At 47.1% G+C, this 27289-nt stretch overlaps 1 protein-coding gene across 7 annotated transcripts in view; it reads right to left on the reverse strand.

The window, feature by feature from the left end:
• HDAC4 (histone deacetylase 4) overlaps positions 1–27289 on the reverse strand; it is a gene marked incomplete at its 5' end in the record, with an annotated part of 163624 nt that overhangs the window by 39379 nt on the left and 96956 nt on the right. For 3 of the 7 annotated variants that reach the window (XM_079311313.1, XM_079311314.1, XM_079311310.1), the window contains 8 exons: positions 1130–1344; positions 3705–3903; positions 4192–4308; positions 7691–7803; positions 9645–9785; positions 17837–17958; positions 22108–22228; positions 25141–25291. In XM_079311313.1, the coding sequence (XP_079167439.1) occupies positions 1130–1344; positions 3705–3903; positions 4192–4308; positions 7691–7803; positions 9645–9785; positions 17837–17958; positions 22108–22228; positions 25141–25291 (1179 nt within the window). Of the gene's footprint in view, positions 1–1129; positions 1360–3704; positions 3904–4191; positions 4309–7690; positions 7804–9644; positions 9786–17836; positions 17959–22107; positions 22229–25140; positions 25292–27289 lie in introns of all 7 variants that reach the window. The other 4 variants (XM_079311311.1, XM_079311312.1, XM_079311308.1 and 1 more) reach the window with 2 other exon arrangements.

Here is a 27289-nt window from a genome sequence, read left to right on the forward strand (position 1 = left end):
AAAAAATCCCTCCAGCTCACACTTCCTTGAACAAAGAACCCCAGCTGGGTGCCCCTCACCCTGCTGCCCTGGTCCTGAGGAAGGTTTGGAGGGGGGAGGAAATGGGATCCCTATGCGGGGCTGAGGTGGGGCCAGGGCTGGCACCCGCGGTGGCAGCGCTCCAGGAGGACAGCATTGACGTCAGCGACTTGTGTAACCATCCTGCCTCAGCCCCGGCCATAAACAAGGGTTTGAGGCTAGTGGTGTGGGGGGTTGTGGTTTCTTTCACTCTTTGATCCAGCCCTCAGGAGTTGTGTTTCCTTGCAGGACTGCAATGGAGGAAATATCTGGAGGAACCTCTGCCTCCACAGATGAAACAGCAGCAATCTGAACCTCTGCCTGCCACAGGCTTGTCCTGAGCCTCAGAGTTGCTGCAAGAATCACTGCAGTCCTAAGGAAAGCCTCCCTTAGAACTCCTGGGGAGGAGTGTTTAGAAAGCCTCAAAACAGTACAAATCCCAGGGGGATTTGGGTGGGAAGGGATCTTAGAGACGATGCAGTTCCATCCCCTGCCATGGACAGAGACACCTTCCACCAGCCCAAGGTGCTCCAAACCCCAGTGTCCAACCTGGCCTGGGACACTTCCAGGGATCCAGGGGCAGCCACAGCTCTGCCAGAGCCTGCCCACCCTCCCAGGGAACAATTCCTTCCCAATATCATCCATCCCTGCCCTCTGACAGTGGGAAGCCATTCCCTGTGTCCTGTCCCTCCATCCCTTGTCCCCAGTTCCTCTCCAGCTCTCCTGGAGCCCCTTTAGGCTCTGGAAAGGGCTCTGAGCCCTCCTTGGAGCCTTCTCCTCTCCACGTGAACACCCCAAAGTCTCTCAGTCTTTCAGCAAACGTTTCAGAAAATCTGAATAACTTTCCTCACAAATACATCCTGGTGCTATCGTGCCTGAGAGAGGTCCAAGGACGAGAGGTCCAAGGTTGAAGAGATCCCAGGATGAGAGGTCCAGAGATGAGAGGTCCAAGGAGGAGAGGCCCAGGGATGTTGGAGGTAGAGCCCACAAACACACCTGTGTTAGAGACCCTGAAATCGCACACTTTAAGCTGCTGTGGGAGGAAAAAAGACATTGAAAGCTTCCTGCCTACCTTGTTGATGTGCAACTGCTGCTGCTGGAATTGCTGTTTGTGTTTCTCCAGGAACTGCTGGTGCTGCTGCTGGATCACCAGCTGCTGGAGGGCCTGGGCGTTCTGGGGCAGGGGAGCAGACTGGGTGCGCCCGAGCGGGCGGTGCTGCCGCAGCTTGTGGATCGAAGGGGAGACCCTCTCTCCACCCACCAGGGGCTGTGCGTGCAGGGGCAGTCCTGAAAGATACCAGTCTGAAGATAATATGGAGGAAAAAACAGCAGAGAAGAAACAAAAGGAAGAAGAAAGGAAGGGAGAAAACGGCTGTTGAGTAACGCTGATGGTGACAGTGATACCATGTCAAACCCAGCCACCTCGCCATCTACAGCTGGAGCTGCCTTGAGAGAGCAGATAAATTAATCACCACTGCATGGAGCAGTGCTTTGCTTGGTTTGAGCTCTGTGTCTGCTTGGTGACTCAGAGACCCTCTGGAAACATCTCATTCCTTGAAACTAGCAACACCTCACTGACCCTTCCGTTGGTACATGAGACCACAGAGGTCTGGAGAAGTTTAAACCTCACAGCTTGCCTGGATTTAGGGACTGATCCCAGGTTCAAGCTGCAGGAACCAGCTGCCTCCCTAGCAGGGATAGGGCTGCAGTCACTTTTGGGCAAGAAGCCCTCTGGTCTCCTCAGGCTTTGGTTTAGGAGAGGGAAAAGCTGTTCAGAAGTGTGCAGCCAGCTGGATGCTGAGGATTAGAAACACCTTGGCATTTGCGTCCCAGGATGTGACCTCCTTTCCCACTGATTCACAGAACTGCCCTATGAGGAAGGAGCTGACTCATGTGTAAGCCTCTTTTCTCAGAAGACTTAGTTTCTCCCACTCTCTGCTTTTTCTGAAAGGGATCACATGAAAGGGCATTTGATTTTATAAATGCATGTCTCTGCAGGTGTCGGTGTGTACACACACGGGTCTGCGTACAAATGCAAGGATAGTTGGGAAAGATGTGCTCCTTTTCCCTGAGAGCACAGCTCCTCCTCCCAAGAGTTCAAATCAGACAGCAGAGCTTGCATGGGATGTTTTGGAAGACCTTTCTCCAAAGCAACGGCCAAGGTGTGTGCTCCTTTGAAAGCTTTCCAGGAGACACCTTGTTCACGGAATCCTGGAACAGCTGGGCTTGGGAGGGACCTTAAAACTCATCTCATCCCACCCACTGCCATGGCCAGGGACACCTTCCACTATCCCAGTTTGCTCCAAGCCCTGAGTATGTTCCATCAGGAATAAGGAACATCAGGACATGTATCACAACATGAAGGATACTACCTGGAGTAACCATTCCCAAGAGGAATGGCACAGCTAGGGAATTCTAGTCTAGCTTCCCAAACTGGCCATGTCTATCTACCAGCCCAGAGAGAGCCATCATATCTGGATAATCCTGCAGCTGTCAGGGGACTATCTCCAGAGCTCAAGGCTCTCCAGCAGAATCCTAATAAACTCCCCTTTCTTTCCAAGCAGTTTCCAAATATTAGCTGCAGCTTGGCAGCCGGTGCACTCAAGGCTTTGAGGACCACGTGTGAGCTCACTGTCACTCAGCTGCTGCCTCTGGAACATGTGCTTCTCCTTGTTTCTCTGCCCTGACTCCCTCTCCTGAGTGTTGGGCTGTAACATGCTGTACTCGCTCGGAAAGTACCGCACGGAGCAGGTGGAGTAGAAGGAATTCACTTGGAAGCAAACACAGTGTGCTGGAAACTGAGAGGAGCAAACACCACACTTCTCTGCATCAGCCTTCCTGTATCTGTGTGCTCCCAAGCTTATCCCAACCCTGTGGTATTCCTGAGGTATGGATGTATAACCAGCCATGAGCTGCAATGCTGCAGAGGCTGACACCTCCCAAGAACTTCCATTAGAAATGGAAGGAAGGGAAACAAAGCAACATGTCAGTAACTGAGGCAGAACATCCTTTGTCCCAGCACCACACACAGGAAAGCAGGAACACATCCCAGTGGGGATTACTGCTTTGAATCCAGCCTATTAATTGCCACAGGCCTTCCCACAGGTAGCTCATTCTGAAAACCCAGCACTGGGAGTGACTCACAGCAATTAGCGTCCTGGAAAGGGAATGCACACAAACAAATACAATCTGTTGGGAGGCAGCTGATTTTGCCACGGTTTTGCTATTTATATTAATGATGGAAAGGAAGTGTTTTAACCTGTGATTTTCTAAGTTTGTGCCTTTCACATTTTCATGGAATAGAAAGCATCCATGGAAAACAGGAATCATTAAGATGCAATGTTTTTGCCCTCACTTTGATCTGAACTGGTCAGAGCTCTTAAATAGAGTTTTCAACTTTTACCAACCAACCTTTGCTGTCCTGATAGAATAACAGTGTTTATTTTCATCTCACCAAAACAAGGTGGGAGATCTGATATTGGAAAAACTACCACTAGTCAATGAATCAGCAAACAAAGGTTTTATGTTCTACCTGTGGGATGTAGAAGTGATGCAGGACCTAGAGGCTGCCTTGATGGCAACCCAACAGATCCCTGCTGCTTTCCTCTCCTTTCCAGGTGCCTGAGTGCTGCTCTCAGAGCACTCACCTGTGACCAGAGGCGTTTGTGCAGTTGGCTGTTCCAGTAGGACCATGTGCTGCAGGAGAGGGTTGTGTGCAGTTCCCCCATCCCTCTCCAACGTTGTAGTGCTCAGGTAGGGAGTGAGGTGAGTGCCAGGGAATAAGGAGATTCGCTGCTGTAACGTTGGGATTGCCAGCCTCTCTGCATCCTGCTGCGCTTGTCCTGCCTGCAAACAGGGCACAGTAGGTTAAGGGCTGATCCCAGCCCCACTCACACCCAAGGCTGATCCCAGCCCCACTCACACCCCAGAGATTGACCCCAGCCCACTCACACCCAAGGCTGCCATTCACACCCAAGGCTGTCCTCAGCCCCACTCACACCCAAGGCTGACCCCAGCCCCACTCACACCCAAGGCTGACCCAGCCCCACTCACACCCAAGGCTGACCCCAGCCCCACTCACACCCAAGGCTGACCCAGCCCCACTGACACCCAAGGCTGACCCCCCCCACTCACACTGGAAGGGCCAGTGGCAGGCAGTCCTAGCGTGATGTTGGGCAGGGAGGGCGAGGTGTAGAGCGGGAGCTGCGTCACTGAGCCCTCTCGGTTCACGAGCCTGTGAGCCAGGCTGGTCTGCAAACGAGAGCAAGCAGGCCTGAGAGCCCATCCCAGAGACTGCCAGGACATGGCACTCACTGGGACAAGGCAGCAGGAGGGGACGCAGAGTCTCCAGAACTGCCGAGACATCCCAACAATCCTGTGCATCCCTGAGCTCACTGTCCAAATGCTCCTGGATCTCTGGGGAGACTCTCCAGTGCCCAGCACCCTCTGGGGAAGAACCTTTTTCTAATATCAAACCTAAACCTCCCCAGGAACAGCTACATGCTGCTCCCTTGGTACTCGTCCCTTCTCAAGCATTTGTCTTTTTAAAGGTAAAACAGATTATCTTAAAAAAAAAAAAAAAGGTTTACAATTGGTGTTTTTCTCTTTAGTAAATAACAGACAATTTATGTTATTTACTAGCGTGTGTTAGCATAAATCAGACTTCAAAATCTCGTCCAAAAGCCCCAAGATTGCATTTAAGGAGCTATTTCCTGATTTTCAGGGTGAAATGCAAGATTTGCTCAGTTATCTTAGAGGCATTTGAACCAAGAACACTTTAGCAAAAATACCTTTAATTTCTAAACAAGACTGATTTGAAATACACACTAGAAAACCCATTATAAAAATTACAATAAAGTGCCTGATTTTCCTGCTAGGAAACCAGGGTTCTGATCACCCTGAGGCCTCTGCAGGTGATTTTCCAACGTAAATAGAGTTTAGACTGCAAGATGACTTCTACAGAAGTCTGTTAAACTCAGGTGCTGCTGTGAAAAAGGGGATTTTGTTTAACTCCAGATTCTATTATGGGGCAATCTGTACCTTAGTCGTAGCTGCCTCCCCCTGGAATTGTTCAAAGCCAGGTTGTTCCATGCCCTGCCATAGGCAGGGACACCTTCCACTACCCCAGGGTGCTCCAAACCCAAACAAGTCTGACTGTGGACACTTCCAGGGATGAGGCAGCCACAGCTTCTCTGGGCAGCCTGTGCATTTTTTTCAAACAGACTCATTGTAAAAAACCTTAATTTTTCTCTCTAACCTAAAGTGACTTTCCATGTGATCATTTGTACCCACACACTTCTCCTTCCAAGTGATTTTTGAACACTCCTGGCAATTTTGCTTTAATTTAAATTACATAATGTCAGTGTGCCATTGAAAATAAAATACTTATTGTCAGCAGAGGAATGAAATATTTTACTGATACCATAAATGAGACAAAACTACATCCATTTTCCCTTTGAACAATCAATACTCTGGAGTTGTGCCTCAAAGCCTCTCCTGGGGATTTGATACACAAAACAGAGTAGAGAAGAACACAGCAGCTTGATGCTCTCAGCATATGGGATTTGGCAGCATTATCATCACTTTAAACACACAGCTCCCATCTCTGGGCTGTGCACAACAGAGCCTGAATTGCACACAGCCATTTCTGAATGCACAGTTTTCAGCTATACTCAAGGAGTTTTTACAGGCTAGGACCAACTGCAATGGCAGTGAATGTTGTGTGCCTTTCAGAGAGGGAAAAACCTTCAAGAACAGCATTTCTAAACAGAAAGTGTTTTAAAGGAGACAGGGCTGTAATCTTTCCCCACTGAAGGCACTCAAATGAGGAACTTGGGCACCATCTTCCAATACACCTGCTTCAAGGGGTGATGCAGCAAACAAAAAAGCAGTGAGATATACTTCTCATTTAAAATAAAACATGAAGCTAAGAAGGAAACACATTATCTTTTCAGAAACACATATTTCCAAACATTTAATGGTGGGAACATGGGAAATCCTAGCCCATTGGTACTAAAGAAATCTCCAATACTTGAGCTCCCAGGTCATACAATTCCTACTGAAGAAGAGGGTTTTAAAGACACCAGACCCCACTTACTTTTTTCCAAATGCAGGTCAATGGATCAGCTGGGATAACATGACATGAATGCTGAAGTAAAATGCAGAGCTATTTTACTCTGGGAAAGGGAAAGGCTTGGGCAGAACAGGCTTTTTTTCCAATCATTTATGGTGCTCATGCCTCAGCCTAAGTCACAAAATTGCTGCGTTACAAGCAGCTGATGGAAAGACTTTTCCTTGTGGCCAGTGTCCATTTGATTTGTGTTGGTGGTCTAGTCCCAGAGATCAGCTCTAATTATTGAGTTGAAAAATCAAATGGATGAGGAGGATGCTCCAGTTTCACCTGCAGGAGCTCACTCTGACTTCATGGAATGGTTTGGACTGGAAGGGACCTTAAAGACCACCTGATTCCAATCCCTTTCAGGGGTTTTTGGGAAGCTGCCTGCTCTGTTTATGTCACCAAAAATACCTGTCAAATCCACTATATTTTTCCACCATGAGCAACTGGGAATTTGCAGTTGGCTAAGAACAAATAAGACTAACAGCTCCTAGATTGGCAAAACCAAAACTCAGTGCAAGCAAAGCCTCCACCTCCCACCATCTTAATGCTCACACTAAATCTGTAAGGTTACCCAAATCTGCAAGGTTTACCATGGACTAGAGTGGCTGGAACGTGTGCTGGATCATTTGGCAGGGCAGGAGGTGGAGAAGGAGGCATGTTCCCCATACTAAATACTGCTACACTACACTAGAAATTAAAATAAAGTGCAAATCTGTACAAAACTAGAAAGTAGTAAGAACTGACATTTCCACCATCAGAAGGCCTTTTCAATTCTAAAGGAATATTTGTGGAGAACAAGCCCCAGCCTGTTTTTGGAGTCCTGGTGTTAAGACAGACTCTATTCACGGGGAGAACAGCTAATGGGAAGCTGGAGAAAAAGAAATGCACCAGTAACATCAGACAACCACACTGGTTTTCTACAGGCACCATTTATAGTGGGAACTGGCTCACATGGCCCAGACCCCTTGGAAAAGCTTGGCTCCAGGATTACTGAACACAGGAGCTGCTGTGCTCAATCCAACCCCACCTCACCCAGGCCAACACCCTGCCTCAGGCATCTAGCAATGCCCCATGTGATGGTGAAAGTTTATGAGATTATAAACCATGGCACCAAGCTTTCAGAACCCCAGCTATGGAGGAAAAGTTTAAATCCACTCCCTTTAATCCAGATATGGTTTGATCATATTTAGACCAACCTACTGCACACAACAAATCCACCCTACATACAGGAACAAATTCCCCAAACATTAAAATACTTGCATTTGACCTTGCTGAATCCCTTTATTTTTAATTCTTCCTCACTACAAAACCACTGCAAGCTACCACAAGCTGCCTGTGAGCTGGTTCAAAACAGATTTCATAAACAGATAAGGCATCCTGTCAGCCCAGGCTGAGAGGTAATTCCCAAATGCTGCCCCAAGTCACAAGTCAGGGTTTTCCTTTCGTGTGGTTTAGCCCTAAAACTCTCCCCAAGCTGATGGCTGTTCAAAAGCAGAGGGAAGGAGGACTCTGTACCTCTGCCTGGATACTCGTGACTGATCCTGCAATTCCATTCTCAGTGCTGATGTTGTTGGAGCTGTTGTTCGGAGAGCTGGGACCAGATCCAGGAGCACTGTTGCATGCAGAGTCTGAAAAACACATCCAAAACCAACTTTTAACAACAGAAACCATCTCTGTGATGGTATTTAGTCAGATAACAATCCCTCAAGTTTTGTTTTGGACAAAAGCAGCCCTCCTCCTCTCCCCCTTCTTCTCCCTAAATCTTCCCAGGGCTGTTAAAACACCAACAAACACTTTCAAATGGTTTATCCAAGTACCTACTCAGCATATTTAAGTCTTCTGCCCACGGGGATTTCTCTTAAGAGTGTATTAATAACTTGAAATATGACTGAAAGATAATAAAAGGCATGGGAGGTTTGAAGAGGTCAGACTGGAGGATGTTGAAGTTGTTCTGCTTCATTTTTCTGGAAGTGCCTCTCTCACCCTCTTCCCCTCTAACCCTAAAGAAACCTCCCTGCATCAGACCTCCCTCACAAGATCTCTCATCTGCTGTATGTCAGAGTTGCCAGTGTTCCTCCTTTTATTTGGGAAGGTTAATAACATTCAAACTCTTTACTTTTTAACTTTCCTTTTTCCCAAGCACTTGCAGCAGGATAATCTTCCAGCAGCTGCAGTGGCTCCAGCTGCAGCAGGGTCCTCATGGCTCCAGGAGGAATAAAACCTAATTTTTACAAGGGCCAGGAGGGACAGGAATGGCTTCTCACTGCCAGAGAGCAGGGTTAGAGGGAATTGTAGGAAGGAATTGTTCCCTGGGAGAGTGATAAGGCCCTGACACAGGGTGCCCAGAGAAGCTGTGGCTACTCCTGGAACCCTGAAAGTGCTCAAAGCCAGGTTGGAGGAACCTGGTCAAGTTGAAGGTGTCCTGCCATAGCCCCTTGCTTTCATCAGGGATTAAACATAATTTCTATTCCCCAAAGTGGAACTACTTTTAAAACTTATTTTCTATTTAAAAGTCCCCTCTTACCATGACAACTCAGACACTTTTCTAACAGACTTCAGGCTGGCTTCTTGAACCACGTCCATGCCAACGAGAAATGGGAGCTTCCACTGCCATCTCTGAAGTCATTGCAGGGAAAAATGGTCAGCCAACAGAGGCTGATTTATCCCAGGAGCCATGTGCCATATAGCATTGTGTGAGTGAAGGAAATTGGATTTTCAGGCCTGAAAGGCTGCCAGAACTCCTGAGGTTTTTGAAAAAGGCTCTCAGCCATAGGCTGGAATTTTTGGGGTGTCCTGTGCAGGCCTATGGTTGGACTGGATTATCCTTGTGGGTGCCTTCCACCTCAAGATATTTTATGATTCCTATGATTCCACAAATTTAGCTCTTGAAAACCTCCTCCTCTGTGCAAAAAGAGAGGTGCTGAGGCACCCCAGGGTCTCCCAAACCCACCCCAGTGTGTTAAAGGAGCTCATTTTGAGTTTGATGGAGGGATGATCATGTACCTCAGATTGAGACAAGCCTGGCAAAGCTGTCACCAGATGGTACTTACACAGAGACATCCCTAGATGGTGCTAAGAATTAACTTTATGGTAATCTCATCACCTTCTTTCCTCTGATCCCACTTGTGAACTTTGGTCCTGGAAGGACAGGACTTCAACAAGAAACTGTGAGTTGAGCAGTCAAAAACTACATACATAGCTGTATGTACAAAGCCCCTGGGTCAAGAACCTTTTCCTGTTTTCCACCCTAACTGGCACAGCTGCAGCTGTGTCCCTGCCACAGGGAGCAGAGACGGGAGTTGCCCCTCGTGAGGAAGCCACGGATGGGGACGAGCCCTGACCTCAGCCTCAGCCAGGCTGGACAATTCCAGTGGCCTCAGCTTGGTTCCAGAAGCGCTGAAGCCCAGGGAGGAGACAGGAATGCATTTTGGGGAAGGAGAGGGGGAAGAAGGGAGGAACTGTGGCTCACCCGCTGTGCCCGTGACATCCAGTGGGCGCTTCTTGAGCGCCGTCACCACGGGCCCGTCCTTTCTGCGCAGCAGCGGGCTGCTCCTCCGCTCTGCCACCTTCTGCTTTAGCCGGGAGCGCAGCTTCAGGTTGGGTTCAGAGGCTGCCCGGGAAAAGGAAACACAGTTACCAGTGTCTCTGCAGCCTCTCACTCTGCCTGCAGCGGAGCTGTGTTGAGTTGAGTTGAGTTGAGTTGGCTGCAGTCAAGCATTCGCAGGAGGCTAAATTAAATTAAGTCATTTGCTAACAAATATTTGGAACACAGATTTTTAATATAACAAACAGGTCCCAGCCCATGTAACATATGGATTCAACAACAACAATGACAGGAACTTGAATTAAAAGTGTAATAATCATCCTGCAAAGTCTTCTCTGAGCAAAGACACAGACTTGGGATTAGCGCAGTTTCCCAGCTCTGCCCAACTTGCTCCCAACCCAGTGGCAAACTCCGATGATGGGACCCAGGGAAGCAGCAGAGGAGTAGCTGAGCCAGCTGAGGTGGTTATCTCTGATGTGATGCAGGAACGAGCAGCTCCCCACCCTCGGAGTCATCTCACCCCAGGCTGAGCTGGCTGAGGGAGGGACGCCAGGGCAGGGGGAAAGAAAACACCAAAATCAAACCCCACAAGCAAACCTGGTGATTGTCTCCCTGCTGGTTCCCTGTGTCAGCTGGAGCCAGTGTCAAGGGAAAGGGCATGAGAGCGTGGCCAAGGAAAGCCAGGGAGGAGGAGGTTGGTTTGTTTGGGAAACAACTTGGTGTTCCATCATCACAGCCCCACAGTTCAACCCTACCTAACAGCACATCAGACACCTGGGGAGTTCCAGACTGCCAGGGCAGGTGTGGATGCATCTCCTGTGACCACAGCCTTGTGTACACCAAGCTTTTGAGAGACTCCCTACAAAACCCAAATCCTGAGATCCCTAGAAGCCAAGGCAGAGCTCCTGGGAAGCTCCTGCAGCCAGGACAGCCAGTGACAGCACATATGCTATCAAATCTCCATCAGGGTCACAAAGCTTTCATTCAAGACCCCTCCTGCAAGATGATTTCCTCTGGGAGCTTTCTGATCTCCTGAGCCCTGAATGAAATACCTGCTGTGGGGTTTGAGGGCTCCTGACAGAGCTGAGCGAACCAGCCCCATCCTTTCCCTTCCCCAATAACTCCACTGCTTTAATCCCTTTGAACCAGCAAATTCTGTGCTCACTCCATTACCAACCAACACACTCCAGGGCCAATGATCTACATTTCTTTAGAAGAATTAAAACAGGGTTTAAAACTGATTTGAATTAACTCAGTCAGGCTGCAGCTATATTTCCCCTGACCACCAGGTCACGTCAAAGATCAAGCCTGTCGACGTTAATTGCAGGGCTTGAAAAATCAGAAGGCTGATGAATTCAAGATCAAATGCTTGAAGTTAAGCCATCAACACAGTGCTTTGATGGAATTTTTGGGAGGAAGGAAAAAAAAAGAAAGAAAGAAAGGAAAGAGCTTTATCATGAATGTTTTGGACAGAAAAACGCCAGCAAGAGGTAAAGGGAGCACTAAAAAAAATGTGCTTCCTCAAGATGATGCTTCAAATGCTGAATGAAGTGCATTAGCAAGGGGGGAATTATCTTAGAGAGAGAGAATTTGCATATAAAATGGCAGGGGACTGAATGCAAATCTGCTCCCAGAGCAGTATTAAAGACTGGACTAGTTCAAACACAAGCTCAGGCTTCAAGCAGCAACTTCTCCAAGTTCTCTTCAAAACAGAAGTTGAGTTATGATTTTAAAAGCAGTGTTTGGGTACATACCTCATCCCGTATCTTTACATTCCCAGCTTTAATTTGTCTCAATTTCTGAGCATTAATAGTTGCCACACTCATGGCTAGAAGGAGATGATCTTTAAGGTCCCTTCCAACAAAACCACTTTGGAATTCTGTGAAAGGGGAAGGTGTCACAACTGGATGCTGATATATCCATTTTAAATCAAGGAAATCTAAGCGTATGCCACAGCTGTTGGAAGGATCTGTCCTCTGACAAAAAAGGAAAACATGGCAACAAAAGCTGTATTTCAGCCCAAATTTTATTCCTGGTTTTCAGATGAGGGACAGTGTCTGTTGAGAACACACAATTAATTAGGTGGTTTTCAAATACAGGCGAGGAATGGGTTTGAAATACCTTAAAAATGAGCAGGGAAACAAAAGATATGGGGTCACAACTTACCCAACACACCCCAATTTAAAGCCACAATAAAAATCTCCCTCCACGTAACAAAGAGGTGAACAAACATAGAAAATTACAGCCTTAAAAGAGAAAATACATCCAGCATAAATGATTGCCAAAGGACTGTACTGGAATTTGTCAGATTAAACTATTTTAAGGCTGTGTTTTCACCTTCTGCTGGGGGATCAAGTTTCGAAACACCAAAAGGTCTATTTAAAGCCCACTCTGATTTTGTTGTTTATCCCTCAGCTATAATCCCAAATCTAACATGGCATCAGGACCTCAGAGAGCATAATCCCTACACAGATTTAATTGGGTGTTCCAGAGCTCAAAGTAGGTGAATTAAAATTCAACACAGGCAGTGTAGCACAGCCTCAAACTCACAGAATTTACATAAAATTTATTATATAGTAAAAGAATTTAGGCTTTTTCAGATGGTTTTTAAACTATTATTTAATAAAAATATTTTTAAGCTGAAGAGAGCTATCTTTTGCAAGTGTAGAACAGGAATTCAAACAACACAGAAGCATCAGTACCTGGCACTATGCAATACAGATTCAATACTACCTCAGGAACACCAATTCCACTGGAAATCTCCCCAAATTCACCCTGCCAGGCAATATGCCCAAACAAATCCTTGCTAAATAGAGCACATTTATAAAGTGGAGACTAAATTACAAAACCTAAGTTAAAAAATTACTGCTCCTCTACATCTCCAGGTAAAATATTTAAAACAAGTGCCGTGAAATTATCAAAATTCCCCTCCAGCAAACAAATGAAGCCCATGCCCAAATCTGAGTCAGCTCCCACAAAGCCAGTGGGATTTCTTAAGCACTGACATACTTAATTTGGCCTATAATAAGGATTTATACAAAGAATATTTTGTTTTCCTCAGAGTAAATTAATAACCAAAACATAAGCCAAAAGCTTCCCTGGTTTTCACAGGCTCCAACCCAAGTTACCCCTCTTACACGTCACTGAGTGCAACAGGACCCATGTAATCCAATTCTTCCAACATTTATGTCATTCTCATTGTTTTTGTCCTAGAATTGCAGCCCCTAAGCTGCTGAACTAAACGGACGTTCAGTCTGTGGAAGTCAAAATCCTGCCATGCCCCAGGCAGAGCTAGCCCTGTTCCCACTGCCCATCCACACTTGTGGAATAAAAGCAAACCATGCAGCATGAGACCCTTGCTTCCACTCCTTGAACATCTTCATTTCAACAGGTAAGGACTGGAAAGGGATGTTAGTAATTTTTTTTTTTTTTTGAAGCTTCAGACTAAGTCAGACAAAAGCCAACCTGTCTTCTTATAACATACTTGTGAAAACTCCATGAGGAGAGGGAGCTTAAGCTGAAGAAGGGAAAGGGTTGGATGGGATAATGGGAAGAAATTCTTGGCTGTGACGATGGTGAGGCCCTGGCACAGGTTTCCCAGAGAAGCTGTGGCTGTCCCTGGATCCCTGGCAGATCCAAGGCTGCACAGGTCTTGGAGCTACCTGGGATAGTGGAAGGTGTCCCTGGAATGGCAGGGGGTGGAATGGATTGAGCTTTGAGGTTCCCTCCAAGCCAATCCTGGGATTCTATGACCAGTGCAGGCGCCTGGGAAGCAGAGATGGAGCTGGGAAGACCAACAAGGAGGAGGAGGAGGGTGCATTCCCTGAATGACTGGGATCCCCCAAAGGTGACACTAAACCACAAGATTTTGTTTGGTCTCCTCCTGGAAGAGGCTCTTCTTTTGGTACACCACTCACAAGAAGTGTCTTCATGATTCCACAATCCTTAAAGCTGGACAAGACCTCAGAGATGACCAAGTCCAACCATCAATCCTCACCACCACAAGCCATGTCCCCCAGTGCCACATCCCATTTTTTGAACACTTGCTGGGCTGGTGATTCCATCACTGCCCCAGGCAGCCTGTTCCAGTGCCTGACCATCCTTTCAGTGAAGAAATCTTCCCTAAGATCCAAGCTAAGTGTTATTTTTGGATCAGACAGACTGCTGTCTTCCACTTGGAGAAGGCCAGGGTATTTCCAGGAGGGATTTCTCTGGGGTCAGGGCCTGCTCTCAGTGTGTGGGTCTGTGGGAAGCCAGGCTTTCAACCATGCTGGCTGCAAGGAAGTGTAGGTGGGAAGGCAGAGATGTTCTAGAACAGGAGTGACACTCCATGCCACACAGAGCTCCAAGATTTCCTCTGGATTATACTCCCACATTACACCAGGGTTTCTGACTAGTCTATTTTCCTCCAAACAACCTTTTGTCCTAAAACAAACCACTCCAAACACTCCAATAATCAGAACCATCTCAGAGGGACATTACACTTTCCTTGACAAATGCAGCAGTACAATTTTTGACAAATCCTTTCATTTTCCCTTTTATTTCTTTCTAAATGCAACAAGTTCACAGCAATTTCACCTGCTTAGCTGCAAAAAATACCTAAACAACCCCAGTTTTCTGTAACACCAATATCCTGGGATGCTGCTTGATGTCTTCTCTCATGCTCCTTCCTTTTGCATGGAGAAAGAATAATGGGGCAATCATTTATGTTGGAAAAGCCCTCTAAAATCATCGAGTCCAAGAGGAAAAGCATGTTAAGAAGTGAAATAATTCCCTCTAAATCTGCATGATGGTGGTGGTGTCAGTTTTCTAAGTAACAACATGTTCTAATACATCCACTGCTCAAATTTCAGAGAGCAGGGAATGCCATCAACAACCTTGTTCCCAGGGAGAAAATGAGGACAGGATTCCTTGGAAATGCAAAACTGAAGAGCTCTGCTAAAACCCACTTTAGCAGCTCCAAGAAAGGTGTTGACAAACAACTCTTGGGGTTATCAAAACAGGCTGTCCCACCCTAGAGTCTAAAATCATTCTGTAAGGATTCTCCAGAGATTTTCCTTACAGGACCCCAGTGCAGCACATAATGAATGTTATTAAATTTGGGAAACACCAACCTTGATCTGGGAGCAGAAAAGTTCACTTAGAATTTCCCCTCACAAAAGCTGACAATAAAACTCCAACACTAAATCCTACACAGAACAAAGTCAACTCCCCAAAAGGGGGAATAAAAATCCTTGTGCTAATCTGGGTATTTAACAGCAAAGGCAGAAGCAGCACCAACCAAACTGATCTTAGTTCAGTGAAAAAAAAGGAAAAGCCCCAAAGTGCTTGGAGAGAGGGAGCAGAGTGAAATTAATCCCCTAGCCAGGCTAAGAACAAGATTCAAGCAATTAGTAACTGCACCAGGAAAACAATTTGGCTGAAACCAAACAGTCAAGAAACTGGAGCATAATTTAGAAAAACAAATCAGAGAGTTGGATTTCAGGGCATGGGAGGCATCGGGAGCAAGCTGCAGGAGCTGACTCTTCCCCCTGCTGAAGGCTTTCAAGCATTCTGAAAAGATCACTCCTGCACATTCTCTCTCTCTCTCCCATAACCATCAGGATGCTTGAAATAAGAGTAAAGCACAGAGTGTGACTAAAACGCAGGGAAATGGCAAATCTGATGGAATTATCAAATGGTTTGGGCTGGGAGGGACCTTAAAGCTCAGCTTGTTCCAACCCTCTGCCATGAGCATGGACACCTTCCTCTATCCCAGGGTGCTCCAAGCCCTGTCCAACACTGGTCTGGAACACTGCCAGCAATGGGGAATATTTATTCTTCCCAAAAATGTCTCAACCTGCAGGACACGCTCCTAGCTCTGCAGAGTGGGAAAAATGATAATTCCAACTGCCTTCCCACCACCCCCTAAGCAGCCCTCTCCCCAGCAACGGTGCTGGTTGGATTCCAGCCCTGGTAATCAGAGCTGTATTGCGATGGGCTCTGTTATTTGAGCTGCAAATATTTAATCAAATTTAATAAAATTGGACTACACGATATGGCAGTTTTAAATTACCAACACAAAGCCAGAGCGTTGCCTGGTGCCAAAAATCTGAAAAGCTCACCCGCAATAAAGAACTTTATTTAGGATGGGCTCCAGCCTTCCCTGCCTTTTGTTTACACCAGACTGTTCAGGAGCCTTTCTTCTCCAAGCAACTTAACATTCTTGGCACTGGGAATTCTGCAGGATATTGCTGTGCCAGAGCCTGACGTGCTGTTGTGTTGAAAGGAAAATAAAAGAAAACAATGAAAAAAAAAAAAATTCTCCCCTGAACCTTACAAAAGTGAACTAGTTTGCATCCCAGACCAGTGCCCAGGAGATTAATGCTGGTGCCCAAAAATTACAAGCGCCAGTGTTCTGGGAAAACCAAAATCAGCTGAACATCCTCCTGCTGGAAAACAACAATGGGTTTGGTGGCTTCCACTCTTTAATAATGTGATTAGCTCCATTTATCATCCTTAATTCCCCCTGTCTGACAGCAGGAGCTCATTCAGCAGGAGCTTTGCTGAGATCCCAGTTTGGGAAGTGGCACAGGGTGAGATGTGCAGATGCCTTCCTTTTCCTGCAGGAATTCCCTTCTAGGACACCAAGATTAGGAAGTGCAACTGCTGCTCAAAGCCAATCTGACAAGGTGCCCTGAGGTGATGAGCCAGGCAGCTTTGGGAGCATGTCAAAGCCCATTTTTACTGTGGGAATGCTAACAGGGTAGGAACAGATCACCTGGCATCACAAAGCACAGGAAAGAGATAAAAATCTCTAGGAATCAGGCTGCCCACAGGCCCTAAGTAGTAGGTTTGGTGCCAAGGGATGCTTCCCTGCATGGAAATGCTGTGATTCCCCAGGGCAGCCTGGGAGTTCTTCCTCTACCCAGGAGCAGAGAGGAGAGGATGCCCTGTCCTTCAGCAAATTCACTTTTCTAAGCTCTGCTTTTAGAGTCTTCCAGGAAGGGCACAGTCAAAAGTACCATCCCCAAAGCCACAGGGGCATCTTTCCCAGGGAAAACCTGCAACTTGGAGCCAATTTTTGACTGGGTTCCTGTGCAGCTGAAGGATTTGTTATTTGTCAAGCAACCAACCCAAGGAGGAATGAAGACAACTGCACAATGGGAATCCATCCAGCAGGACAGGTGCTATGGCTGCTAGAGAGAAATTCCCAAAAGGGGAAAATTTCATCACTGAAAGGCTGGTCAGGCATTGAAACAGGCTGTCCAGGGCAATGGTGGAATGACCATCACTGGAAGTGTTTAAAAAACCTTTGGATGTGGTACTTGGAGCTATGGGTTAGAGGCGGCCTTGGCAGTGCTGGTTGAAGGCTGGATGATCTTAGAGGGCTTTTCCAACCTTAATGACTATGTGATCTTTGCAGAGAAGCTTTTTCTCCTGTCCTGATGGAATTCCCAGCACAGCCAGGGAGCAGAACTGCTCCCTGAGTGAGGCTGAGCTCTGGGAGCTGTGCCGTTCCCCGAAGGTAGCAGCCCCGAGCTGGCTGGGTTGGGAGCCCAGGCTGTGCTGGCTCAGGCGTGTGCTACGGAGCTGAGGAGCACAGCCAAGCCAAACAATCTGGTTGACATAACACAGGCTTGAGGAATAACTGACCTGCTCAGACACCATGCAGGGAGAAGCCAGACTGAGACAGAACTGTCTAGGTGTGAACCAAACCCTCGCAGGAAGTCCCGGCGCTCATCCCAGCACAAACCTCCTTATTTACCTCAGGTACAAATTCGTACATAAAATGCAAATCCCCCAAGAAACGAACTTTTTCTCAGTACTTTCCTCACTCAGCAAAGCATACTTGGGCTGGAGACATGGGGATTTCTTCACGAGCTTTGGGTTTGGGAAAACATCTCCCAAACTTTGACATGTGGCTCCGCTGCCTCCCACATTCCTCACACAGCCCCAGCAGCCCCAGCCTCCCTGGGACACTGGGAGCATAGTGACAGGCAAAGGGGGAGCAGATAGAGAGGAGGCTTGGGAAATAAAGCACAGCCTGGAATCTCCAGCTTTTTGGCAACATCCCTTCTTTTTCAGGAGAATCAGAGAATCAGATCAGCAGCACGGTGAGACAAGCGCAACCCTACCTGTTTTTCTGAGTGGGAAGTCGTCTTTGGAATCGTACATCCCCAGGACTGGGTGGTTGTAGGTGCCGGAGACGCCACTTTGGGGTGGGGAGCTCTGGTCCAGAGAGCTGTGCTGGGTCTTCCTGCACAGAAGGAAAGAGGAGAAGGGACAAGCTTTACACCAGTGGCACGCAGGGGAGACGAGCACAGCGCCTGTCACCTTGGGAAGTAGGGAACAGGGCAAGGGTAAAGGCTCTGGCTTTTTCCTCCTGGGCATTCCTGCAAAAAAACTCACTAAAACCCAATATACAGGAAGGTAATAAACTTAGTTTTCAGTGTAAGACTCCACTCTAGCTCAGCTTATGCAGGTATTTAACCATGAGTATAAATTCTAAGACTGTGACCTGAGTTGGGTTTTGCTAAGTCGTATTCCTGAATCTCAGCACAGGTGAGACCTCAACTTCAGCCCAAGTGAAGCATTTCCCTCCCCAAAATAAAGCCCAGGCTTGGCAGACAGAGTCCAAGGCTGAAGCACTGAACCTGGCCAGCAGCAGCCATGCCACACAGGTGGCCCCCTGCCTTTCCTCCTGCCTGTCCTCCCACCCCAGGAGCTCAGCAGAGACGGGGCCAAAACACTCAGCACCTTCCCAGCTGAACTTCCCCGAGATGATAATTTATGGCTTTGTTTGAGCAGGCTGCTGGAAGTAAATTACAGTCTGTTTGCTGAGGATATTAAATAATGAATGAGTTTTCTCAGCCTCCTACCAGTTTGTTGGCTGCATCTTTCCTGCTTAATGACTTGTGCCCAGCTCTGCTGTTTCTCAGGAGCTCCACTAGCCTGGGAAAAGGCTCCAGTCAGCAGAGCAGCTCCATCAGCAGAACAACTGATTTAAGCCATGCAGGTGACATCCACAGGCCTCTCACAACTTCACTTTAAATAAATGGAATTTAAACCCCTTATTTCTTCTGAATACTAAAGGATTTGGGACAATGGAAAGGAAGCATTTTGTTTTTTTAAAAAAAAGGGATTTTAAAAAATTTTATACTGCCTAAAAACCAAGCTGAAAATATTCTCCTATGAAAGGTTCTTCAAGGAACCAAAAGGAGCCATTCCCAGCTGAAAATTGCACAAATTCACCATTTCTTGAGCAGTACTAATCCCTTGAGTGCAAGCTCAACTTAGAAGCTGGTTGTTTGCTGAGATCCAGAGCATCGATTCTACTGCAAGTGAAAGCAAAAAATTCAAAATTTCAAAAACTAAGGGACTAATGAAATACTAGAAAAACACATTGAATTTTCTATATAATTACTGAAAATAAAAAACCTAAACCCTCTGCAAATTTTGTTTGAACATCAACATTTTTTACTCCCACAGTCCTTCTAGTGGAAAGTGTCCTAGCCTGTGGCAGGGGGTGGAAGGGGATGGTCTTTAGGATCCCTTCAACCCAAACAATTCTGGGATTCTATGGAAGTATGAATGACTGTCTTTTCCCAATCCTCCCTCTTCATTATCCAGATTCCAAAAATGATTTCTGGGGCTCTTGCAGGTCTGTGTTTCCCACACCCACCCCATACTGTGCCACATCCCTACCCCTGAATGCCCCCATGCACACTTCAGCCTTCACCTGCAATCATAACAGAGACAAACTGAAAAAAGAACAAGAAAAATCCCTCCTGGGAAGAGACATAGCTTTTTTTTTGCCAGGATCTGCTCATTCCATGGGAAGGCAGAACACAGAGATGTTTCACTCCCAGGAATCCCAGATGCTGTGATCCAAAAGCCCTGATACCCATCTAGTCACACAATGACATTTTTGGCTCTATAAGAGCAGCAGAATTTTTTTCCTCTCCTTTTTATTTTCTTTCTTTCTTTTTTTTTTTTTTTTTTTTTTTTTTTTTTTTTTTTTTTTTAGTAATCATGACCTAAGCAGCACAATCAAGTACATTGAAGCTATTTTCATCCCTTTGTCAGGAAATGTGCAGGAATTCAAAAGGCCTGTTTAGATGTGTTCCAGGGCTGCTGAATGACAGATATTGAGCTCTGCAAACAGGAATACATTCCCTGGCTCCAGAACTGAGGTCTGACGCAGCTTCCAGCAGCATGCACTGGTCTGCATGCCCCTTCAGGAATGTCAGAGCCCTGGGAGGAGAGAAACTGGACACTGCATAGAGCCTGCAGGCATTCCTGAAAGCACAGTCAAGACATCCCCTGCTCCCTGAGCTCCTTCAAACACCCATGTGCACAGACAGAAAGGCTGGAGTGATGATCTTGGAGGTCTTTTCCAACCTTAACCATTCCACAATTTGATATTTAATCCTTCAGTCATGTTCAGCCAGGTGCACTGAATATACACACAGACATGTGCACCTGTGCTGGAATGTTTTTTGTTCACACCCATGGATGTTGGGATCATTCAATGTATAACTGAATGTGTAATTTAAATATAATTGTACCTTCCTACCTCTCCACCATGCAAATATTCAGTTAAACTCCCTTTCATGGCTGCTAGCACATAGAGTGGCTGCTTCCAAGCACTCCTGACAGTTTCCCAGGGGAATCACAGAGAGCAGAAATTCCTGGGAGCTGGACTGCCCAGTGCGTTCACAGTCCACGGGAGGGACAGTCTGACAATGCAGTTCCAGAGAACTTCCTCTGCTATTGTCTGTCATAAAATCCCAGAGTGGTTTGGGCTGGAAGGGATTTTAAAGACCACCTTGTTCACTTCCTTCCTGGGTTCCCATCCCAGGCAGCTCCAAGCCCTGTCCAACCTGAGCTTGAGCATTTCCAGGGATGATACATCATCCTAGAGGTCTTTTCCAGCTCTAATACCTCTCTGATTCCATGCCAGTAGAACATTTTTCCTGTCACAGCCACTGACGTCAGACCATCATAGTGCTCAATACCCTTTTGGAGACTTTTTTTTTCCCAAGCAACACTTTCCATTCTTTAAATTAAAAAAAAAAAAAAGGAATTCACAAACCTTAATAAGACCAAGGGAAGTGCTTAAAAGCAGGCATGTTGCTTCAAGAGACTCTCCCAGCATCTGTTACCACTTAATTGCCTCGCCTGCTCACAGTGGGAGCGTGGAGCGGATCTCCTGCGAGCCCCGCTCGCGTGTGCTCAACCCAACCACCACCCAACTGCATCACAGCACAGCTATGCAGGGACAGGAATGCCTCCAGAGCTCAGCTGGTAACCTATGAGATGCCATACAAATAAATGCTAATATGTCAGGAATTTAAAGGTTGATTCTCCTTTAAAAAGAAAAATAGAATGGAAAGGAAAAAAATCCTCTATTTCTCCCTTAACAAGTGAAGGGTGTATCTTAAAAATCCTGTGCAGCTGCCATCTGCCCACCTCAATTCAGCACTGAGAAAGAGCTGTGAGGCCCCAAGGCTTTGTCCATCTTAGGTTAAAATCCAGGACACCAATCCTCACACTTCCACAAAACAGATGGAAAATGAGGGGATGGCACGACCTGAAATCCTTGTGCAATGGTTTGTGCATTGTCTCTGCTTCATGAAGAGTCCCAAGTTGTTTTGGGTTGTGAAGGGACCTTAAAGTCCATCCAGTGCCACCCCCTGCCATGGGTAGGGACACTTTCCACTGTCTCAGGCTGCTCCAAGCCCCAGTATCCAACCTTGGACACTTCCAGGGATCCAGGGGCAGCCACAGCTGCTCTGGGCACCCTGAATTCTAACTGACCTTGTACCACCTGTGCATTAACTGTTATTTTAACCAACTTTTTAAAGAAATGGAGGCTCAGAGTCTTCAACCACCTTTAGTGAAATCCCCAAGTCTCAGATTAGATTTTCAGAGACGTATTAAAACTGCTCAATCTTACTTTGCCTCCAATAACATCTGAATTCTTCTGCCAACTCCACTTCAGCATTTCTGTCCTGGCTCAGAGATGGGATAGCTTTCAAATTTCATTGCAGCTCAGTTTCTGGAATTTGGAAACATCTTCTGGCTATGACCTCATCCTCCCTGTACACACGTTCATTTCTTAAGACTTAAAACACTGTCAGTGCCTCAGCTTGAACACAAATTTCATGGCAAAATGGAATTACTTTTGCAACTCAAAATCTCATGAATTTTAAGGTCATTGAAGCCAACATCCAAAGCACTTTGGAACTCACACTGGAACCCTCTGGAAAATGCATTTTGGGAATGCACAGTACTTCCATCACTGATCTGGCTCATCCCACCAGCACATCAGGTCTGTTCCCTCAGGGAACTGGGGACAAAGGTGGCACTGGCTGAGCCCTGCAGAAAGCCCAGCACCACTTACCCGTACCAGAAGCGAGGGTCGCTGGATATGCAGTGGTTGAGATTCCGGTGGGCCAGAGCCTTCTTCTTGTTCAACACAAATTCCTGCAATTTCATCTTCACTTCTGTGCTTGCCACTGCACCTGCAATTGGAAAAAAAAATAAAAATGAATAAAAGGTTATTAAATCAATTCACATTACTTGAAGGAATTTAAAATTTCTAAAACAGATCCCGAATCAAATCTTTCATTTACAAAAAAAAGTACTTTGCTTTCAAAGAGAGAACAAAGTGCCTCCAGTAAGGAGCTCTCCCTTTTTATTCCTTTAGCTTGGCATAGAATCACAAGTTATGTTTGAAAACAGAGATGAAATTTTGTTTATTTCACCAAAAGAGGATGTTACACTTGCATAGAAGGACACTCAGAATACAGCACTTGTCCAGGGTATCCCAGCTCTCTTTGAACCAAAGTTATTTAAGAAAAGGGGTCTTGTGCACCCTCAAGTTGTTAAATGTCACATCTAAAAGCAAAAGGCGAATGAGCCCAGTGGCTCATGTGTAGGTTTTGTCTTGAAAACTCCTGTAAACAGGGACCTCTTTGTTCCCAAGTCTCTGTGCACACCACAACCGACGTAACATTTCGCTTAATTTACAAGCTCTCGCTTCAAATACAAAACCTAACACTAAAAAAGAAAAAAATTTAAATAAAGAGAGTCAGTCATTCTGCAGAGATAAAATGTCAACTGTGTAATCCCTAATCATGATTTCCTGCACAATGGAGAGCAGGCTGTTCCCCTGTTATGATGGATCCCAGTGATCATTGGCTTGACAGGCCAGACTCCCAGGCAGGGCTCCTGACGGAGCAATGCATCCCAAGTTTGGCAACAGGACACATGGAAAATGATGCTTCATCCACACCATGGCGTAAGACAGGAGCTCCAATGGAAAATATCTGGGCTGGGAGGAAAGGAGAAGGCCAGGCAAGCTGCCTGCTCTGCTGGGAACAAGAACTAAAAGACGCCCCTGCCATGTCCTCGTGTCCTGCGCCCTGCTCGATGACAACGTGGCGGAGCTGCAGCATTCCCACAAGGCACTGCCTGGACAACGTGGCAGAGCTGCAGCATTCCCACAAGGCACTGCCTGGAGGTGCAAAATGGTTCAAACACCAAAGTGAGAAAAATCCTTTTTTTTGGAGCTCGGCATTTCTTACCAGCTCCATGAATATAGATTTGGTGGAAAGTTCAAGGGAAGAGCTGGAGATCAGTTCCTGAACAGCAGAAGATGTGACAAATCCAGGCTTGAAAGCTTTCTACCTCCAAAATGTGTCATCTTTAATCCATGAGCAACCTCAGAACACTCAAACCTGGCTGTGTTCTGTCAGTTTGGCATAAACCTGTTCCTTAGAAGACCTGAAGTTCAATATTTCTGGAGTGTAAGGCTTACCTCCTTTACTGTAAGCTGAAAGCCACCATAGAACCTCAGAGTGCTTGGGGCTGGGAGGGACACTAAGGATCATCTAATTTCAACTCTGTGCCATGGGCAGGGACACCTTCCACTGTCCCAGGTTGCTCCCAGCCCCAGTGTCCAGCCTGGCCTGGGACACTCACAGGGATCCAGGGGCAGCCACAGCTGCTCTGGGCACCCTGTGCCAGGGCCTGCCCACCCTCCCAGGGAACAATTCCTGCCCAATATCCCATCCATCCCTGCCCTCTGGCTGTGGGAGCTATTCCCTGTGTCCTGTCCCTCCATCCCTTGTCCCCAGCCCCTCTTCAGCTCTCCTGGAGCCCCTTTAGGCTCTGGAAGGGGCTCTGAGCTCTCCCTGGTGCCTTCTCTTCTCCAGGCTGAAGCACCCTCAGCTCTGCCAGCCTGGCTCCAGAGCAGAGGTGTTAACAAGGAAGGAGAACAAACTGCACCTATCTCACACTCTCTTCATATTTCAGATCAGGACAATTTTAGCTTCTCTTTGCCAAATTTTGTGATGTGAGAAAAATAACTTAAGTATCCTTAAGAGCTGAGGTGTGATAATGATTCTACACCACAGCACTTCTAAAATATAAAGTAATTTTAAAATAAAACTGTAGCCATGGGAACAGGATCTTCAACTTAACATCCCCAAATTCTGGGTTTTTTCCCCTACACCTCTGTGTCTCACCCAAAAAATGCTTTGCTCCCAATTTTTCAGTGATTCAGGTGTTTTAATTTCTTTTCAGATTACTTTAATGAGCATGGCCAGCTATCACTTCTGAGAAGAGACCCAGCAAAACATGGACCAAACATCAACAACTGATGGGAGCAGCAGGGGGAAGTGGAAATGTTTAGGTATTCTGAACCACTGATCTTCCTAGCACTTAAAAATGTCTCCTAAACCCCAGTTTTTTCCTACTGAAAAAGTCCTTGGAGCTTTATCTTACTCCCAGTTCCCAGCCAGCACCCCATTTTCCTTCCACCACTTCTTCCGTGGTCAGGTGAAACCAGACCTGAGGAGTTGATGGCACAACTTCTCTAGGTATTTTGAGGTATTTTTCCCCCCATTTAGTCGCAGAAAAAGCCCAGACAAGCAGCACAGAGTGTCTCTGATAAGGGACATTGTGAGGCCACAATGATCTCCTCAAGTGCATAATGACATGCAGTGGGGAAGGCACCCACAAGCTGCAACCTCCTGAAAAAAATCCTCTCATGAATGGAAACGCTTCAAAAAGGGGAGAGCTGAGAACTCAGCTACGTCTTAAAAAGAGTGAAATTCAGAGCAGCAGAAAGTGAAAAGGAGTGCAGCATGCATCTGGTGTATTTTATGGGCTTAATATTCTGCCTCCATTAGGAATGCTGCCAAAAATACTTCAAAAAATGTTAAATCAAGGGAAGAGAGAATACGCTTCCTTTTGAAAAACGCTAAAATGGCATTTAGTGAGACAAAAATGAAGATAAAGTGGAGAAACGTGTTTCTCTCTTCCCCTCAATTCCCACAAGCTCTCCATGCCCTCAGGGAGGTTCCTCCAGCTTTCTGAAGCTCCTTCAGGACTCCCATCCACCCAAAGGAGTGGTGCTCTGGCCACTTACTCTCTTTCCCTTTCTCTTTGTTTTTCAGCTGCTGCAGTTTCTGCTCTCGGTGCTGCTTTTCCAGCTCCTGCTCCTGTCGGTGCTGCTCCAACTTCCTCTGGTGCTCCAACAGCTCCTGCTGATGCTTCATGGCCAGCATCTCCTGCTGCTGCTGCAGAGAAAGGAACGGGGGAAAGGAGCAAATTAACACCATCAGCCTTCCCAAAGCCAAAGCAGAGGCTGCAGGTAGCTGACAATGACAGCGCTTCATTCATGGAAAGGAAGGACAAGCAAGGACCTCCTTTTATCTCCATCGCCTGATTTTAAATAAAACCCCACTAGGGCACCCTCAATGTTATTTGTTGCACAGAGAAATGTAGAAACTGTCTCTGCCCCATCCTTGGAAGAGTTCCAGGCTAGGGTGGATGGGGCTTGGAGCAACCTGTGGTAGTGGGAGGTGTTCCAGCCCATAGTAGAGGGTGGAATGAGATGGAATTTAATGTCCCATCTAACTCAAATCATGCTGAGAATCCGTGATTAATTATAAAAAGAATTGCTCCAATAGAGAAAAAAAGTAATTCCCCCAACAATTTATCCAGGAAGGATACTTCCCTAGCCCTCTGAAATCAACCATATTGATGAGAATAATCAGGAGACATGATGTTGAACTAAGGTAATTATGTGCAAAGCTTCCATCAGGTGGGACATTCAAGGCTGGAAGCATCAAAAGCTCCTGCCACCGAGCAAGTGTCCCCTGGGCTCTCCAGGTCCCAGCAGCTGGGATGTGTCAGTGTCTGTACCTGGGAAATTTGGGGTGCATCCCCAAACCCAGAGCCCCTGTTTGGGTGTAGAGGGGATCCTGGATCCCAGAGCCCTGTTTGTGTGCACAGGGGACCCTGGATCCCAGAGCCCTGTTTGTGTGCACAGGGGACCCTGGATCCCAGAGCCCTGTTTGTGTGCAGGGGGGATCCTGGATCCCAGAGCCCCTGTTTGTGTGCAGAGGGGATCTTGGATCCCAGAGCCCCTGTTTGTGTGCAGAGGGGATCTTGGATCCCAGAGCCCTGTTTGGGTGCAGAGGGGATCCTGGATCCCAGAGCCCTGTTTGGGTGCAGAGGGGATCCCCATGGGACTGAGGGTGGCATGGAGGCGGGTTGAAGGGTACACCCCGAGGGCACACCCCGTGTACTTTGAGGCTGTGGAGAAGTGGGTGACAAACACCACACCCCAGCAGTCTGCAGAAGAGTGAAGGGCTGTCCACGGGGTAAATTGCACTGTTTGTGGGAAAAGCAGCGATGTCCCCTCGCAGCTCCGTTGCACCCTGCCCAGCAGGCTCGCTGAGGGCCGCCCCGGGCTGCCGCAGAGCCCTGGAATGCCGGCCTGAGCCCCTGGAGCCCGCGGAGCAGGGCGCCCAGCCCGCACTCTTGAGGTTGGCAGCTGACACAGCAAGGGATTGACGGGAGCTGGCAGGCGGCCGCCTGAACTCTCCGCGCCCGCTCCATGGCCGCCCGTGCTCCCACACCACCCACGGCTCCCACAGAGTCCCCGAGGCACAGGGGGAGCACAGAGCTCTGGGATGGTTTGGCTTGGGAGGGACCCTGAAGATCACCCTGCTATGGGCAGGGTCCAAGCCATGGCTGGTGAGACAGGGAAGCTGCTCTCTGCAAGGACATCTCAACCCACCCTTCTCCAAACCCTGACAGCTCCTGCATAGATTCCCGCCTCAAAGTTTTTCCCTCTCCTTCAGCACATCTTCCTTTTAACCCCTTTAGTTGAGATTCTTGGGCTGTTCTGTGCAGGGATAGGAGTTGGACTTGATGATCCTTGCAAGTCCCTTCCATCTCTGGTATTCTAGGCTCCTCTGAATAATTTGTGGCATTGCACACTTGCACCTACCCAATGCACAATAAACACTAATAAAATCACACCATTTTATATAAAGATGCAAAAAAACAATCTAAGAGGTATTTACAATCTGCCTGGCTATCTGCTGGAAACTCTCCATGGAGGAATCCCTGCTGCTGCCTGCTGTAAAACACCAGAAATCCAGTTATTTTGCAGTGACTGCACCTATGCTTCCCCTCCCAATTCTGTTGAATTATACGTAAACAACCAAAAATCCACACTGAAAAAAAAAAAGCAGAAAAGAAGGAAAAAAATAGAGGAAACCAGC

The sequence above is a fragment of the Erithacus rubecula genome, assembly GCF_903797595.1.
Source record: "Erithacus rubecula genome assembly, chromosome: 8".
Classification (NCBI taxonomy): domain Eukaryota; kingdom Metazoa; phylum Chordata; class Aves; order Passeriformes; family Muscicapidae; genus Erithacus; species Erithacus rubecula.